This window comes from Hydra viridissima, unplaced genomic scaffold (assembly GCF_058129835.1).
Source record: "Hydra viridissima isolate aposymbiotic clone 2 unplaced genomic scaffold, HvirCarnegie_v1 scaffold_9, whole genome shotgun sequence".
NCBI lineage: Eukaryota > Metazoa > Cnidaria > Hydrozoa > Anthoathecata > Hydridae > Hydra > Hydra viridissima.
In genome coordinates, this window is record NW_028324308.1 from 7,501 (window position 1) to 22,001 (window position 14,501).

The window sequence follows — 14,501 nt, forward strand, 5'->3', positions numbered from 1 at the left end:
CCCTAACCCTAACCCTAACCCTAACCCTAACCCTAACCCTAACCCTAACCCTAACCCTAACCCTAACCCTAACCCTAACCCTAACCCTAACCCTAACCCTAACCCTAACCCTAACCCTAACCCTAACCCTAACCCTAACCCTAACCCTAACCCTAACCCTAACCCTAACCCTAACCCTAACCCTAACCCTAACCCTAACCCTAACCCTAACCCTAACCCTAACCCTAACCCTAACCCTAACCCTAACCCTAACCCTAACCCTAACCCTAACCCTAACCCTAACCCTAACCCTAACCCTAACCCTAACCCTAACCCTAACCCTAACCCTAACCCTAACCCTAACCCTAACCCTAACCCTAACCCTAACCCTAACCCTAACCCTAACCCTAACCCTAACCCTAACCCTAACCCTAACCCTAACCCTAACCCTAACCCTAACCCTAACCCTAACCCTAACCCTAACCCTAACCCTAACCCTAACCCTAACCCTAACCCTAACCCTAACCCTAACCCTAACCCTAACCCTAACCCTAACCCTAACCCTAACCCTAACCCTAACCCTAACCCTAACCCTAACCCTAACCCTAACCCTAACCCTAACCCTAACCCTAACCCTAACCCTAACCCTAACCCTAACCCTAACCCTAACCCTAACCCTAACCCTAACCCTAACCCTAACCCTAACCCTAACCCTAACCCTAACCCTAACCCTAACCCTAACCCTAACCCTAACCCTAACCCTAACCCTAACCCTAACCCTAACCCTAACCCTAACCCTAACCCTAACCCTAACCCTAACCCTAACCCTAACCCTAACCCTAACCCTAACCCTAACCCTAACCCTAACCCTAACCCTAACCCTAACCCTAACCCTAACCCTAACCCTAACCCTAACCCTAACCCTAACCCTAACCCTAACCCTAACCCTAACCCTAACCCTAACCCTAACCCTAACCCTAACCCTAACCCTAACCCTAACCCTAACCCTAACCCTAACCCTAACCCTAACCCTAACCCTAACCCTAACCCTAACCCTAACCCTAACCCTAACCCTAACCCTAACCCTAACCCTAACCCTAACCCTAACCCTAACCCTAACCCTAACCCTAACCCTAACCCTAACCCTAACCCTAACCCTAACCCTAACCCTAACCCTAACCCTAACCCTAACCCTAACCCTAACCCTAACCCTAACCCTAACCCTAACCCTAACCCTAACCCTAACCCTAACCCTAACCCTAACCCTAACCCTAACCCTAACCCTAACCCTAACCCTAACCCTAACCCTAACCCTAACCCTAACCCTAACCCTAACCCTAACCCTAACCCTAACCCTAACCCTAACCCTAACCCTAACCCTAACCCTAACCCTAACCCTAACCCTAACCCTAACCCTAACCCTAACCCTAACCCTAACCCTAACCCTAACCCTAACCCTAACCCTAACCCTAACCCTAACCCTAACCCTAACCCTAACCCTAACCCTAACCCTAACCCTAACCCTAACCCTAACCCTAACCCTAACCCTAACCCTAACCCTAACCCTAACCCTAACCCTAACCCTAACCCTAACCCTAACCCTAACCCTAACCCTAACCCTAACCCTAACCCTAACCCTAACCCTAACCCTAACCCTAACCCTAACCCTAACCCTAACCCTAACCCTAACCCTAACCCTAACCCTAACCCTAACCCTAACCCTAACCCTAACCCTAACCCTAACCCTAACCCTAACCCTAACCCTAACCCTAACCCTAACCCTAACCCTAACCCTAACCCTAACCCTAACCCTAACCCTAACCCTAACCCTAACCCTAACCCTAACCCTAACCCTAACCCTAACCCTAACCCTAACCCTAACCCTAACCCTAACCCTAACCCTAACCCTAACCCTAACCCTAACCCTAACCCTAACCCTAACCCTAACCCTAACCCTAACCCTAACCCTAACCCTAACCCTAACCCTAACCCTAACCCTAACCCTAACCCTAACCCTAACCCTAACCCTAACCCTAACCCTAACCCTAACCCTAACCCTAACCCTAACCCTAACCCTAACCCTAACCCTAACCCTAACCCTAACCCTAACCCTAACCCTAACCCTAACCCTAACCCTAACCCTAACCCTAACCCTAACCCTAACCCTAACCCTTTAACCTTAACACTATACGAACGCAATTTTTCATTGTCCCCAGGCTTCGAAACCGTAACCCCATCCCCCTCCAATCCTAACCCCGTAATTCTCTTACTCCTTCCCCCCCACCCCTTTTAAAAAAAAAAAAAAAAAAAAAAAAAAAAGTTTCCTTCTCTCTTTTTTTCTAGCTTTTAGCCGGCCCTCCGCTAGAAGGGAATAGGGAGTAACGAAGGTTTGACATCAAAGTAGCGTTTCGTATAAGATTTGTTTGGCAAAATTTGACAATTTTTAGAAAAGCCAAGCACTAGTTCAAACTGGAGATAATAAAACGAAATCGAATGATCTCACTTCTCAAACCACTGAGCTGCCATTGGTCGGCAGTTTCATGTTTGGAGACTATTGAGCTGCCATTGGTCGGCTGTTTAATCGTTGCGATTGGTCGGCAGTTTTATCGTTGGAGACCATTGAGAGATATAAAAGGCACTTTTTTTATTTTGAGCACAACATTAAACGCTTAATCGTTAGATGTTGTTATAAAGACACCCTTAGAATGCCGAATTGAAAAAAAAAAACAAAAACAAAAACAAACAGAAAAAAAAAAAAAAGAAACCGAAACGGGCATTCTTTTGAGCATAACGTTAAAAGCTAAATCGTTAGAGGTTTTATTAAAAAGGCTCTTTTAGAATGCAAAAGAGAAAAACGGAAAGTTTTGCTTTCCTGGCCACAAGCGATAAAATTGTTAGTAAAACGCACTCTAGCATTCTCACTCTTCAGACGTGACCCAATGTTCGAGCACTCGAACAGGTCCGCTCTACCGTGAATAAAGGTTTGATTTCCTGAAATTTCTACAGTCCATGAAAAGTACCTTGTACAGAGTTCCTAATTTTGGATCATGGGCGGGCTGCTCAAATGAGCACTCTGCCCAACTGAAACAAAGGAAAAAAAAAAAAAGAAGAAGAAACCGAAACGGGCATTCTTTTGAGCATAACGTTAAAAGCTAAATCGTTAGATGTTTTATTAAAAAGGCACCTTTAGAATGCGATGTCCTAAAATATTTTCCTCGATATTTTAAAAAGTAAACAAATACAAAACTAAGTCTCACAACTGGCGACAACTTTCAATAAGCAAACAAAGCAACAACCTTCCTTTCGAATTCTTTATATTTTAAACTAAGACGAACAAAGAAAAACAAAAACACAAACAAAAACAAAAACAAAACAGAAAAGGGAGAAAGAGTGAGTCGACTGATTTTTCTCAACTGCCTTAGACGAGAAGTCATAAACGTTTGCTGACATGTGAAGACATTTTAAGCCTTTGCTATTATCATGAGGCTTTTGCTCCACGAGCCAAAAAAGTACGCTAGAGTTGACAAACTGCATCGCGGTCGAAAAGTGTAATTACGCCAACACTTTTATCCGTTTTAAGCATTTCGTTTTCGCACGAACAACAATTAAAGCAGCTCGTTGAGCTTAACGACGTTCGTATATTTTTTTCGAAGCCAAAACTTCGGCTATAAGTAGATTGAAGAGGCACTTCGAAAAACAACAAAGCTGTTCGCAGTCGATAGCAACGAGCGACAACATCTCTGCGAGTCTGGCATCAAGGTAAACAATTTTTTTTACATTTTCATTTGTTAGTGCCACTTTTGTGTACATTATGTATTCAAAAATTTCTTGCTGACGCTAGATTTTTCGTTTTCAATGAACAACAGTTGCAACCTCTAGCCGTTTGCTAAAACAGCTTGCTAGGACAACCAAATCAATCATATGTTGTGAAAATTTCTTTTTGTTCAACTGACTAAGGCAGATCGAGCGAACGCTTTTTTTTTATAACTTGCTTGTATCATATTGCTATTAAGAAAACAGCGTTGTGTATCCTAAACGTGACATAATTGGCAATTATCCGTAACTAAAAATAAGATAGAAATTACAAACTTGATACCATATTTTAATTACTGTAACAAAACTAGACGTCATCGCGTGAGAAAAAAAATGTTTATGACACATAACCTCTTGTTTTGTTTTTGTTTTTATTGTTTTATTTATTTATTATTTTTTTTTCTTCACTTTTTCCTTTAATCTTTTTTCTTTCGTCCAAAAAGCGCTTTGATTTTGCCTCGCCACAAGCGATGAAATCGATAAAAAAAACCTGCTCGGACATTCTCATTTCTCAACAACAAAAGCAATCAAAGTTCTAGCTTTCGAGCACGTGCGCCAACAGGTTGATGAAACCGTTCCAACATGCTCGATCGCTAGAATTTAAAAAAAAAAAAACAAACCAGAAACAAACCAAAATATAAAAACAAGAAAACAAAAACAAAAAAGGACATCTCTAGAACGCTTAAGTTTTATAAAATATTTTCCTCTGCGTTTTTAACCAGCTAAACTGTCGTAAAGTTTTTTCGGTGCAGTTCATTTAAAAAACTCAGTTTTCAACTTTTAAACGTTTTAGACTTCTCGTTTAAGGCAGTCGAGAGAAATGAGTCGACTCACTCTCTCTCTCCCTTTTCGGTTTTGTTTTTGTTTATTTGTTTTTGTTTTTTCTTCGTTTGCCTTCGTTTGCCTTTGTTTGCTTTTCTAAAAGTTGTCGTGCCATGCGAGACTTAGCTTTTTTTTTGCTCAAATTGAGCACAAGTGAGTTTCTAGTCTTGAAAGTGTGCAAAGTGTGGGCCAATCTGGTGGCTGGAGTGATGACACGTGAATGCTGGAAATTCCAGACATTGAGCGGATCCAGCGTACATAGAAAGAAAATGTAGCATTCACGTGGGTCTCTCCTAAGCGTACCATTGGTCGGTCTGCTGGCCTTAAGTACCCCCCCCCCCCCTAAACGTCACGCTTGCGCAACTTTCTCGGTCTTTGGCGCCCAGAGAAAGCTTGAGGAAGGATAAAAAATGGCGAGGTTTCGGTACTGCGTTTTCTGTTTTTCTTATTTGTTTTTGTTTGTTTGCTTGTTTGTTTGTTTGTTAATTTATTTAATTTTTTTTTTTTGTTTGTTTCGTTCGTTTGTTTGTTTCGTTTGCTTCGTTTGTTTTGTGATGTTTTGTTTTCCCTTCTTGATGGCACAAAACAGAAGCAAACAAGACTTTCGGTTATATTCGGTTATATTCGGTTCAATAAAAGTTTGTTGGTTTCTGCACAGCAACAACAACAACAACAACAAAAGTCCCTCTGTCCCTCAAAAGCAGTTTCTCCTCTGTCCCAAAGAAGAGCCTCTTTGTAATCGATCTTGTCTGAATGCAGCTCTCCTTTTGCCTATAGGTTTTTATTCCAACCCTTTTGTTGTTGTTAGTGCCATTGACACTTGTGTCAGCCATGTTGTTGTTATTGTTATACTCTGTAAAAGCAGTTGTTGCTGTTGTACTTGTTTGTTGTTTCTAAAGACACTGTTGTTGCTGCTGTTAGCGCTGTTAGTAATCACCCACTTGGCTTGTACTTTTGTTTTTTGTTTTTTGTTTTTTGTTTTATTTATAAACACTCTCTGAGTAAGTGATGCTGTTGCTGTTGTTGTTGTTATAGCTGCAATGAGTGTTTGTTAATGTTCCCCCACTTGGCTTGTATTTTTGTTTTCTGTTTTGTTTTTTGTTTTTTTTGTTTTGTTTTTTTTTCTCAACACTCTCTGAGTAAGTGATGCTGTTGCTGTAGTCGTTGTTATAGTTGCAATGAGTGTTTGTTAATGTTCACCAACTTGGCTTGTTTATAATCTATTTTATTTTATCAACACTCTCTGAGTCAGTGATGGTGTTGCTGCTGCTGTTGTCGTTATTATGCTTGCAATGGGAGTTGTTCCTGTTCACCCACTTTGCTTGTTTTGTTTTTATTTCTTTATTTTATCAACACCCTTTGAGCCAGTGATGCTGATGCTGTTGTTGTTATTATGCTTGCAATAAGTGTTGTTAATGTTCACCCACTTTGCTTGTTTTGTTTGTGCTTTTGTTTTTGTTTATCAACACCCTTTGAGTCACTGATGCTGTTGCTGTTGGTGTTATTATAGTTGCAATGAGTGTTAATGTTCACCCACTTTGCTTGCTTGCTTTGTTTGTTTGTTGTTTTTTTTATTTTTTATCAACACCCTGTGAGTTAGTGATGCTGTTGCTGCTTCTGTTATTTTACTTCTATTTATAGTTGTTATTGTTCAGCCACTTTGCTTGTTTTTTAATCTGTTTTATTTTATCACCACTCTCTGAGTCAGTGATGATGTTGCTGATGTTGTTGTTGTTATTTTACTTGCAATGATAGCTGTTACTGTTCAGCCACTTTGCTTGTTTTGTTTTGTTTGTTTGTTTGTTTGTTTTTTTTATCAATATCCTCTGAGTAAGTGATGCTGTTGCTGTTGTTGTTGTTATAGTTGCAATGAGTGTTTGTTTATGTTCACCAACTTGGCTTGTTTATAATCTATTTTGTTTTATCAACACTCTCTGAGTCAGTGATGCTGATGCTGTTGTTGTTATTATGCTTGCAATAAGTGTTGTTAATGTTCACCCACTTTGCTTGTTTTGTTTGTGCTTTTGTTTTTGTTTATCAACACCCTTTGAGTCACTGATGCTGTTGCTGTTGGTGTTATTATAGTTGCAATGAGTGTTAATGTTCACCCACTTTGCTTGCTTGCTTTGTTTGTTTGTTTGTTGTTGTTTTTTTGTTTTTTTTTATCAACACCCTGTGAGTTAGTGATGCTGTTGCTGCTTTTGTTATTTTACTTGTATTTATAGTTGTTACTGTTCAGCCACTTTGCTTGTTTTGTTTTGTTTGTTTGTTTGTTTGTTTTTTTTATCAATATCCTCTGAGTAAGTGATGCTGTTGCTGTTGTTGTTGTTATAGTTGCAATGAGTGTTTGTTTATGTTCACCAACTTGGCTTGTTTATAATCTATTTTGTTTTATCAACACTCTCTGAGTCAGTGATGCTGATGCTGTTGTTGTTATTATGCTTGCAATAAGTGTTGTTAATGTTCACCCACTTTGCTTGTTTTGTTTGTGCTTTTGTTTTTGTTTATCAACACCCTTTGAGTCACTGATGCTGTTGCTGTTGGTGTTATTATAGTTGCAATGAGTGTTAATGTTCACCCACTTTGCTTACTTGCTTTGTTTGTTTGTTTGTTGTTGTTTTTTTGTTTTTTTTTATCAACACCCTGTGAGTTAGTGATGCTGTTGCTGCTTTTGTTATTTTACTTGTATTTATAGTTGTTACTGTTCAGCCACTTTGCTTGTTTTGTTTTGTTTGTTTGTTTGTTTGTTTTTTTTATCAATATCCTCTGAGTAAGTGATGCTGTTGCTGTTGTTGTTGTTATAGTTGCAATGAGTGTTTGTTTATGTTCACCAACTTGGCTTGTTTATAATCTATTTTGTTTTATCAACACTCTCTGAGTCAGTGATGCTGATGCTGTTGTTGTTATTATGCTTGCAATAAGTGTTGTTAATGTTCACCCACTTTGCTTGTTTTGTTTGTGCTTTTGTTTTTGTTTATCAACACCCTTTGAGTCAGTGATGCTGTTACTGTTGTTGTTGTTACAGTTGCAATGAGTGTTTGTTTATGTTCACCAACTTGGCTTGTTTTTAATCTATTTTGTTATATCAACACTCTCTGAGTCAGTGATGCTGATGCTGTTGTTGTTATTATGCTTGCAATAAGTGTTGTTAATGTTCACCCACTTTGCTTGTTTTGTTTGTGCTTTTGTTTTTGTTTATCAACACCCTTTGAGTCACTGATGCTGTTGCTGTTGGTGTTATTATAGTTGCAATGAGTGTTAATGTTCACCCACTTTGCTTGCTTGCTTTGTTTGTTTGTTTGTTTGTTGTTGTTTTTTTTTTTTTTTTTATCAACACCCTGTGAGTTAGTGATGCTGTTGCTGCTTTTGTTATTTTACTTGTATTTATAGTTGTTACTGTTCAGCCACTTTGCTTGTTTTTTAATCTGTTTTATTTTATCACCACTCTCTGAGTCAGTGATGATGTTGCTGATGCTGTTGTTGTTATTTTACTTGCAATGATAGCTGTTACTGTTCAGCCACTTTGCTTGTTTGTTTTTTTTTTGTTTTGTTTGTTTGTTTGTTTGTTTTTTTTATATATCCTCTGAGTTAGTGATGCTGTTGCTGATGCTGTTGTTGTTATTATGCTTTCAATGAGAGCTGTTACTGTTCACCCACTTTGTTTGTTTATAATCTGTTTTATTTTATCAACACTCTCTGAGTCAGTGATGCTGATGCTGATGCTGTTGTTGTTATTATGCTTGCAGTGAGAGTTGTTACTGTTCACCCACTTTGCTTGCTTATTGTCTATTTTATTTTGTCAACACTCTCTGAGTCAGTGATGCTGATGCTGATGCTGTTGTTGTTAATATGCTTGCAATGAGAGTTGTTACTGTTCACCCAATTTGCTTGTTTTGTTTTTTTATTTGTTTTTTTGTTTTTTTGTTTTTTTGTTTTTTTTGTTTTTGTTTTGTTTGTTTTTTTTATCAATACCCTCTGAGTCAGTGATGCTGTTGCTGTTGTTGTTGTTGTTGTTGTTGTTGTTATACATGCAATGATTGTTGTTACTGTTCAGCCACATTGCTTGTTTTTTTAATCTGTTTTGTTTTGTCAACACTCTCTGAGTCAGTGATGCTGATGCTGTTGTTATTATGCTTGCAATGAGAGTTGTTACTGTTGTAGTTTTGTCTGTCATTTGTCCTTGTTAGCAGTTCTATTTGCCCTCTCTTGCCTTTTTTCAACACAGTTTCTTTCTTTGAGTCATATGGTTGTGAGATCCTCTCAAACTCCATCTCTTTATTTATTTGTTTCTTTCTTTTTTTTTTCTCATTCTCCTTCTCATAATAGCAATCACTGCTGCCACCATGCATGTAAGGCTAGTTGCTCTCATTCTTCTTCATTTGCTAGTGGAAACTTTGTTTCTTCTTGTCGCTCTCTTTTCTTTCTTCTTTCTCTTTTGCAGAGGATTCGAAAAAACACAGCTCTTCCCTGCAGTTGTGAACATTCCAGGATGGGATGCAGGCAGAAGAAAAAAACTCTCACTAACTGTTTTCTTTTTTTAGCATAAACCGTTGCAAACAAACACCTGAACATGTCTTCTTCACAAGAAAACAACACTGTTGCTGCCCCTTCTCTGAACTCTAAAGCGAAAAAAAAGAAAAGAAAGCAGTCACAAGAACAGAGAGACTTAAAGCTCAAAAACAAAGTCAGGGCCGCATTAGTTGCAGCGTGTGGGTCCGTAAACAGGGTTGTACCTTTCTATGGTACCAAGAAGAGGTACGCTGTTAGCTGTCCGATGCCTTTGTGCAAACATTCGTCCACAAACATTAAAAGACACTTGACTAAAAAAGATCATTCTTGGACTTTGGATGAAGCTTCCATCTTTTACTCTGCAATGGTCAGGAAGTTTCAGCATGCTCGTCTCGAACGCAAGTCCGGCTGTCCAAAACCTTACCCCTGTTTGCAATGTTGGAAATATTACGACCGACTGGACATACACTTGAAAGAGACTCATTTCTACGATTCCAAGATGATCAAACAAAAGATTGCAGAGGCAAAGCGATACGACAACGAGAAGCTCTATGTCCCCCAATTTATTCGACCTGCCTTCTTTGGTATTAAGCCAGTAGCTGAACAAGCGTCTGCATCAGGCTCTGCATCCTCTGCTCCTGGGCCTTCCTCGTCTTTTTCTTCTCCGGTTCTTTCCTCTGATCCTCTTTTAAGCTTGCCCTCATCAGTTGCTGGTTCGTCCGAGGCTCCTTCTGCAAACCACTGCACCTCTGTAGAAAACAAAGAGCTGAAAACCGAATCCGTCCTAGACTCTGATTTTAATTCTTTAAAGCACTTGGTTTCCAACTCCTCCGTCTTGACAGAAAATAAGAGACTCTTGTTTCAGCTGGACAAAGATGCTTTTCACTTTTATTACCAGTCAGCAGATGAGCTCTTCAGAGATTTTGAAAAGTGGCTTGTGGTAGCCAACAACAACACTTTGTCACAAGCAAAGATCTACAAAAATGCAGTTGTTGAAATATTGACATGTTGTGACAGCACGCTGACGCTGCACCCGAACGCTCTCACCAATTCCAACGTTTTGGAGGATAGATACTTTTCCATGCACTTTAAAAACATTCAGCTCAATTCCAAGCTGAGTGAACTTGACCAAACAAAAGCCATGTCTTGTCACACGTTGTACAACCGCCTCGTCTACCTTTGTCTCCTGTTTCGTTTCAGTGAAGCCAGGAACGTCTATTTCGGACTTTCTCATGAGGCCTTCCGACGTTTGCGCTGCAAGGTGGAGGAGTTACAAAAAGTGCTGAGGCCCTTTCGTTCTTTGAGGAGGAGCCTTGTGAAAAGCAAAAAATGCATCAACATCATCAATGTCAGTTTGCTGACCGAATATGGCAAGTCTGCATACGTAAGAGAGTTGGTGGAATCGATTAGAAAGCCGTCTCTTACACCGACTAGAGACAATGCTGTGTCTCTACGAAACCATCTTCTGCTCTCTGTCACTGTAATTAACAGTTTAAGAAAATCTAACATTGCTCTTTTAAACATTAGAGACTACACGGCTGCTGAGAAGAGTGAGTGTGGATATTGCATTGTGCAAGAGCGCTACAAAACAGCATACAAGTACGGAGCCAAAAACATTCTAGTGCCGAACGACTTGAAAGTGTTGATCGATATTTATTTGCTGAGATACAGAGACCTTCTTGTCAACGACTCTCACTACATGGCTGCAGACACCAAGACTGTTTTGGAGTTGAGCGACTGCTACAGGCCCCTTTTTCCATCGATGAGACCCAACAAAGACGAATGTGTGACACTCGGTGCAACTAGAGTGCCTGTTTACCAAATGGGTTCCTCTGCTATCACCTCTTGCCTGACGTCCTGCTTCAGAAAAAGCCAAGTAAACATTCCCATGAAGCGTCTTACTCCCACTTGCATTCGCGGTTCGATAGCCACTTACTTTGCCAACAACAGCAAAGAAGACCGCGAGCGGTTTGCTACACTCTACATGAAGCACAGCAGGAACACAATGGATAGCTTTTATGTGTCCCAGTGGAACGCTGCAGAGGAGTTGCGCTTTGCCCTGGGCATCGGACAGTCCTTCGGAGTCATAGAGTCTTTGACTGTTGAAAAGTCTGAGAGACCACCAAAGAAGGAGAAGGATGTGATGGACTGGCTCCAAACTAATGCAGAGGAGTACGGTTTTCATGAGGTTGAGGACATCTTTCAGGAAGATTTAGACTCCGGTTCTGACTCTGAAGAATGTGCTGCTACTTTCAGCTGTACCACAGTGGTTCCGTTTGCTCCAGCTGTAGAAAACAATGTTCCTTTAGAGGATAGCAACGACCATGCCGTAGATTTCTTGTGTGAACCTACCTCAACTCCTGTTTCGTCTGTTCCATCTGAACAAACAATCGCTGGTCCAGTTCTTGAACTATCCCCTGCCCTTGCACAACTAGTTCCTAATGAACAAGCTGTTTGTATGGATGTAGATCAGACTCTAGCTGTTCCTGTTGGCACAGCTTGTTCTCCTCTTGCATTAACATTATTTCCTGATGAACCGGATTTTATTGAGCACCATGCAAAACTTTCTCCAGTTTACTTTAATGAGCAAGTGGTTGCCAAACCTGTTTCTGCTTCTCCTTCTCAGCAAGTCGCTTTCTGTCCTTCAAAAGAGGTCTTTTCTGTTCCTCTGACTCCTAGCCTTGTTGCTTTTCAGCAAACATTGGCCAAACCCAGTTTGTTTCTTTCATCTGATCCAGTTTCAGCTGTTCCAGTCCAACAGGCTGGTACTGTTCTTGCAAAGCAGCTCTCACCTTATGCTGTTCAATCTGTTGGTAGCCTGTTTAGCCAAAGTCTTGCCTGTACATCCAGAGGTAAATTCTTTTTGATTTTTGATTTTTATGCAAATCTCAACACGCTTTCAAAAAATGAAAATGCCCAAATCAACTCCTTGCCCTATTGTTATTGTTAAAGCTGTAAAAAAAACAAAACAAAACAAAAAAACAACACAGAAGTGTGTTTGTATTTGTTGCAGGACTAATTCTGTGATTGCTTAAATGTTTATACAAGTGAATGATACTAAAACTGATTATGTTTTAGAAGTAAAAGATCCAAGAAGAAAAAAAATCAAGTTGGAAATGCCATCTTTCACTCAAGAACTCATCGGTAATGTAAAACCTAGTTTATACAAAGATATATAAACACAAACCTCTTCTTGCACAATTTCAGATGGTTAACTGTTAACAAAAACTAGCCATCATTGCTAAGTGCACTTTTAGAAAGTTGTGTCTACCCGATTTCTAATGATGAAGTTAGAAACATCACCGTTAGAAATCATGCACAGCTTGTTATCATCTCTAACACTTAGAAACTGTTGATGGTTTTTATGAATTAGAAAAATGAACATGGTTTTATTTTATTTCAGGATCAACTCAGCCAAGAACAAAGGAAAACAAAGCAGAAGTTAGCCAATGCCAATTAGGTAATCTTTCAAAAACCAGTTATTGCTATCAGTGCAAACAATAAGGTCAACAAAAAATAAATAAATAAATAAAAAAACAGAATAAATCTTGTCTTACTTCAGAACCAAATGAATATTTGATTTAATCACTTTGTGTTATGACTTGAGTTTGTAAAATTTTAGATGAAATAGTTGAAAAGCTGAATGCTTGCCCTGGCCACAACGAATGGTTCAACACCAGAAGTTTTCCTCGATGTGGAGCTTTAGTGTTGGCATACATCTTGCAAGACGTGTTTACAGATGTAAGCTCAAGTTGCTCGTACAAAGATTACCTTGGCATCTTGGCAAATCATAGCAGTGACAAGCTCATTCATGTCTTGCAAAAGTACTCCTACCAAAGCCATATTAAAGACAAAATTAAAAACATGAAGCTAAAAATTCAAAAAGAGGGTAGTTTAGAAAAGTTTGTTCAATATGGCAACATCGTGAGACCATTTATGTAGTTTAGATAAGTTTGTTCAGTTTGGCAATAAAGATGGGCCTTTTGTGTAGTTTGTTTTATCTACGCTTTTGCAAATATTTTTATCTGTTTCGCTAAAGACATAATAAACAAGAAGTTCTGTTAAACTGTTCTCACATTTCTTATTTAAAGATAGTTCAAACTTTTTTTTATCTTTAAAAAAAAAAAAAAAGAAGTCGTTTTGTTATTCTGTGAAAACCTTTAATAGAGTTGCATTTAGAATTACTTCTGATGTTTTTAAGAGTTTGTTAAAAAGCAAAATAATATTTCCTGTGATGTTAAACTGCATAAGTGAAATTTGAAAAAGGAAAACTGCTCCAACCATTTTTCGGAAAAAGAAATCAAAAAGTTCCTTATTTTAAAAGATCTAGACATCCATTTCTTCTTCAGCAAAATAGCGAGGCTTTTTTATGAACTCTTACTCTCTATTTTTTCTTATATTTACACAAAGGATTTTATTTAGTTCAATGTAAACATACATAGAAGTATATTATGTTTTTTTTTTGTTGTTTTTTTTTTATGCAGTCTAACTTTTGTTTCACTTCTATTTTATTTTACGTTTATCTTGTATTTTATCATGCCTTATTGGTTTTTGCGTTTTGTGATGTCAAGCTGCGTAAGCTAAACTTAAAAGAGGAAAACTACGCTAACTTTTCTTTGAAAAAATATTCAAGAAGTACCTTAAACGAAAGAGAAAGCACACGAATCTTGCCATCCAATTCTTCTTCTGCAAAGTAGCGAGGCTTTTTATGTACTTTTGCTCTCTAATTTATCTCTATTTACGCAAAGGGTTTTATTTCAATGTAAACACGTATAAAAGAATACTTTGTTAAAAATAATGTTAAAGGAGTTGCGTAAAAAAAACGTCTGAATAAAGTTTCTTTACAAAAAAAAAACAACTAAGAAACAAGCGCGCCTAAGAAAAACCAGATCGCGATTCACTAAGTCAAAAAACGAAAGAAACAAAGTTTAAAAGGTCTTTCTAGACAACAAATTCTATTTTTGGCAATGCAGTTTTTGTATTTATGCAACCTAACTTTTATTTTACGTTTACCTTGTATTTTATCTTGCCTTTTTGTGTTTTGTGATGTCAAGCTACATAATCTAAACTTAAAAGAAGGAAACTAGGCTAACTTTTCTAGTAGAATATTATGTTGTTGGTTTTGTATGCAGCCTAACTTAAGTTTCATCTATATTTTATTTTGCGTTTATCTTATATTTTATCTTGTCTTTTTGAGTTTTATATTTTGTGATGTCAAGCTACATAAGCTAAACTTTAAAGAGGAAAACTATGCTAAGGTTTCTTTGAAAAACTATTCAAAAACTACAATTAACAAAGTAGCGAGGCTTTTTATGCACTTTTACTCTCTAACATACCTACATTTGCGCATAGGGTTTTATTAGATTCTAGTAGATTAT

At 38.4% G+C, this 14,501-nt stretch overlaps 1 protein-coding gene and 1 long non-coding RNA gene across 3 annotated transcripts; one reads left to right on the forward strand and one right to left on the reverse strand.

The window, feature by feature from the left end:
• Positions 1-3,199: 3,199 nt before the first annotated feature.
• LOC149883463 (uncharacterized) lies at positions 3,200-14,208 on the reverse strand. Of its 2 annotated transcripts, XR_016455574.1 has the most exons (3): positions 13,763-14,208; positions 12,681-12,953; positions 3,200-4,010 (listed from the first exon to the last, which is right to left on the reverse strand). It is a non-coding gene; the product is annotated as an uncharacterized LOC149883463 (long non-coding RNA). The 2 variants fall into 2 exon arrangements; XR_016455573.1 differs by lacking the exon at positions 3,200-4,010 and having other exon boundaries at positions 10,530-12,953.
• On the forward strand, positions 4,985-13,098 carry LOC149883464 (uncharacterized). Its single transcript, XM_090097580.1, has 5 exons — positions 4,985-5,038; positions 9,156-11,975; positions 12,202-12,267; positions 12,527-12,583; positions 12,746-13,098. The coding sequence occupies exons 2-5, from the start codon at positions 9,185-9,187 to the stop codon at positions 13,063-13,065; spliced, it is 3,234 nt and encodes a 1,077-aa protein (XP_089953706.1). The 5' UTR covers positions 4,985-5,038; positions 9,156-9,184; the 3' UTR covers positions 13,066-13,098.
• Positions 14,209-14,501: the final 293 nt, after the last annotated feature.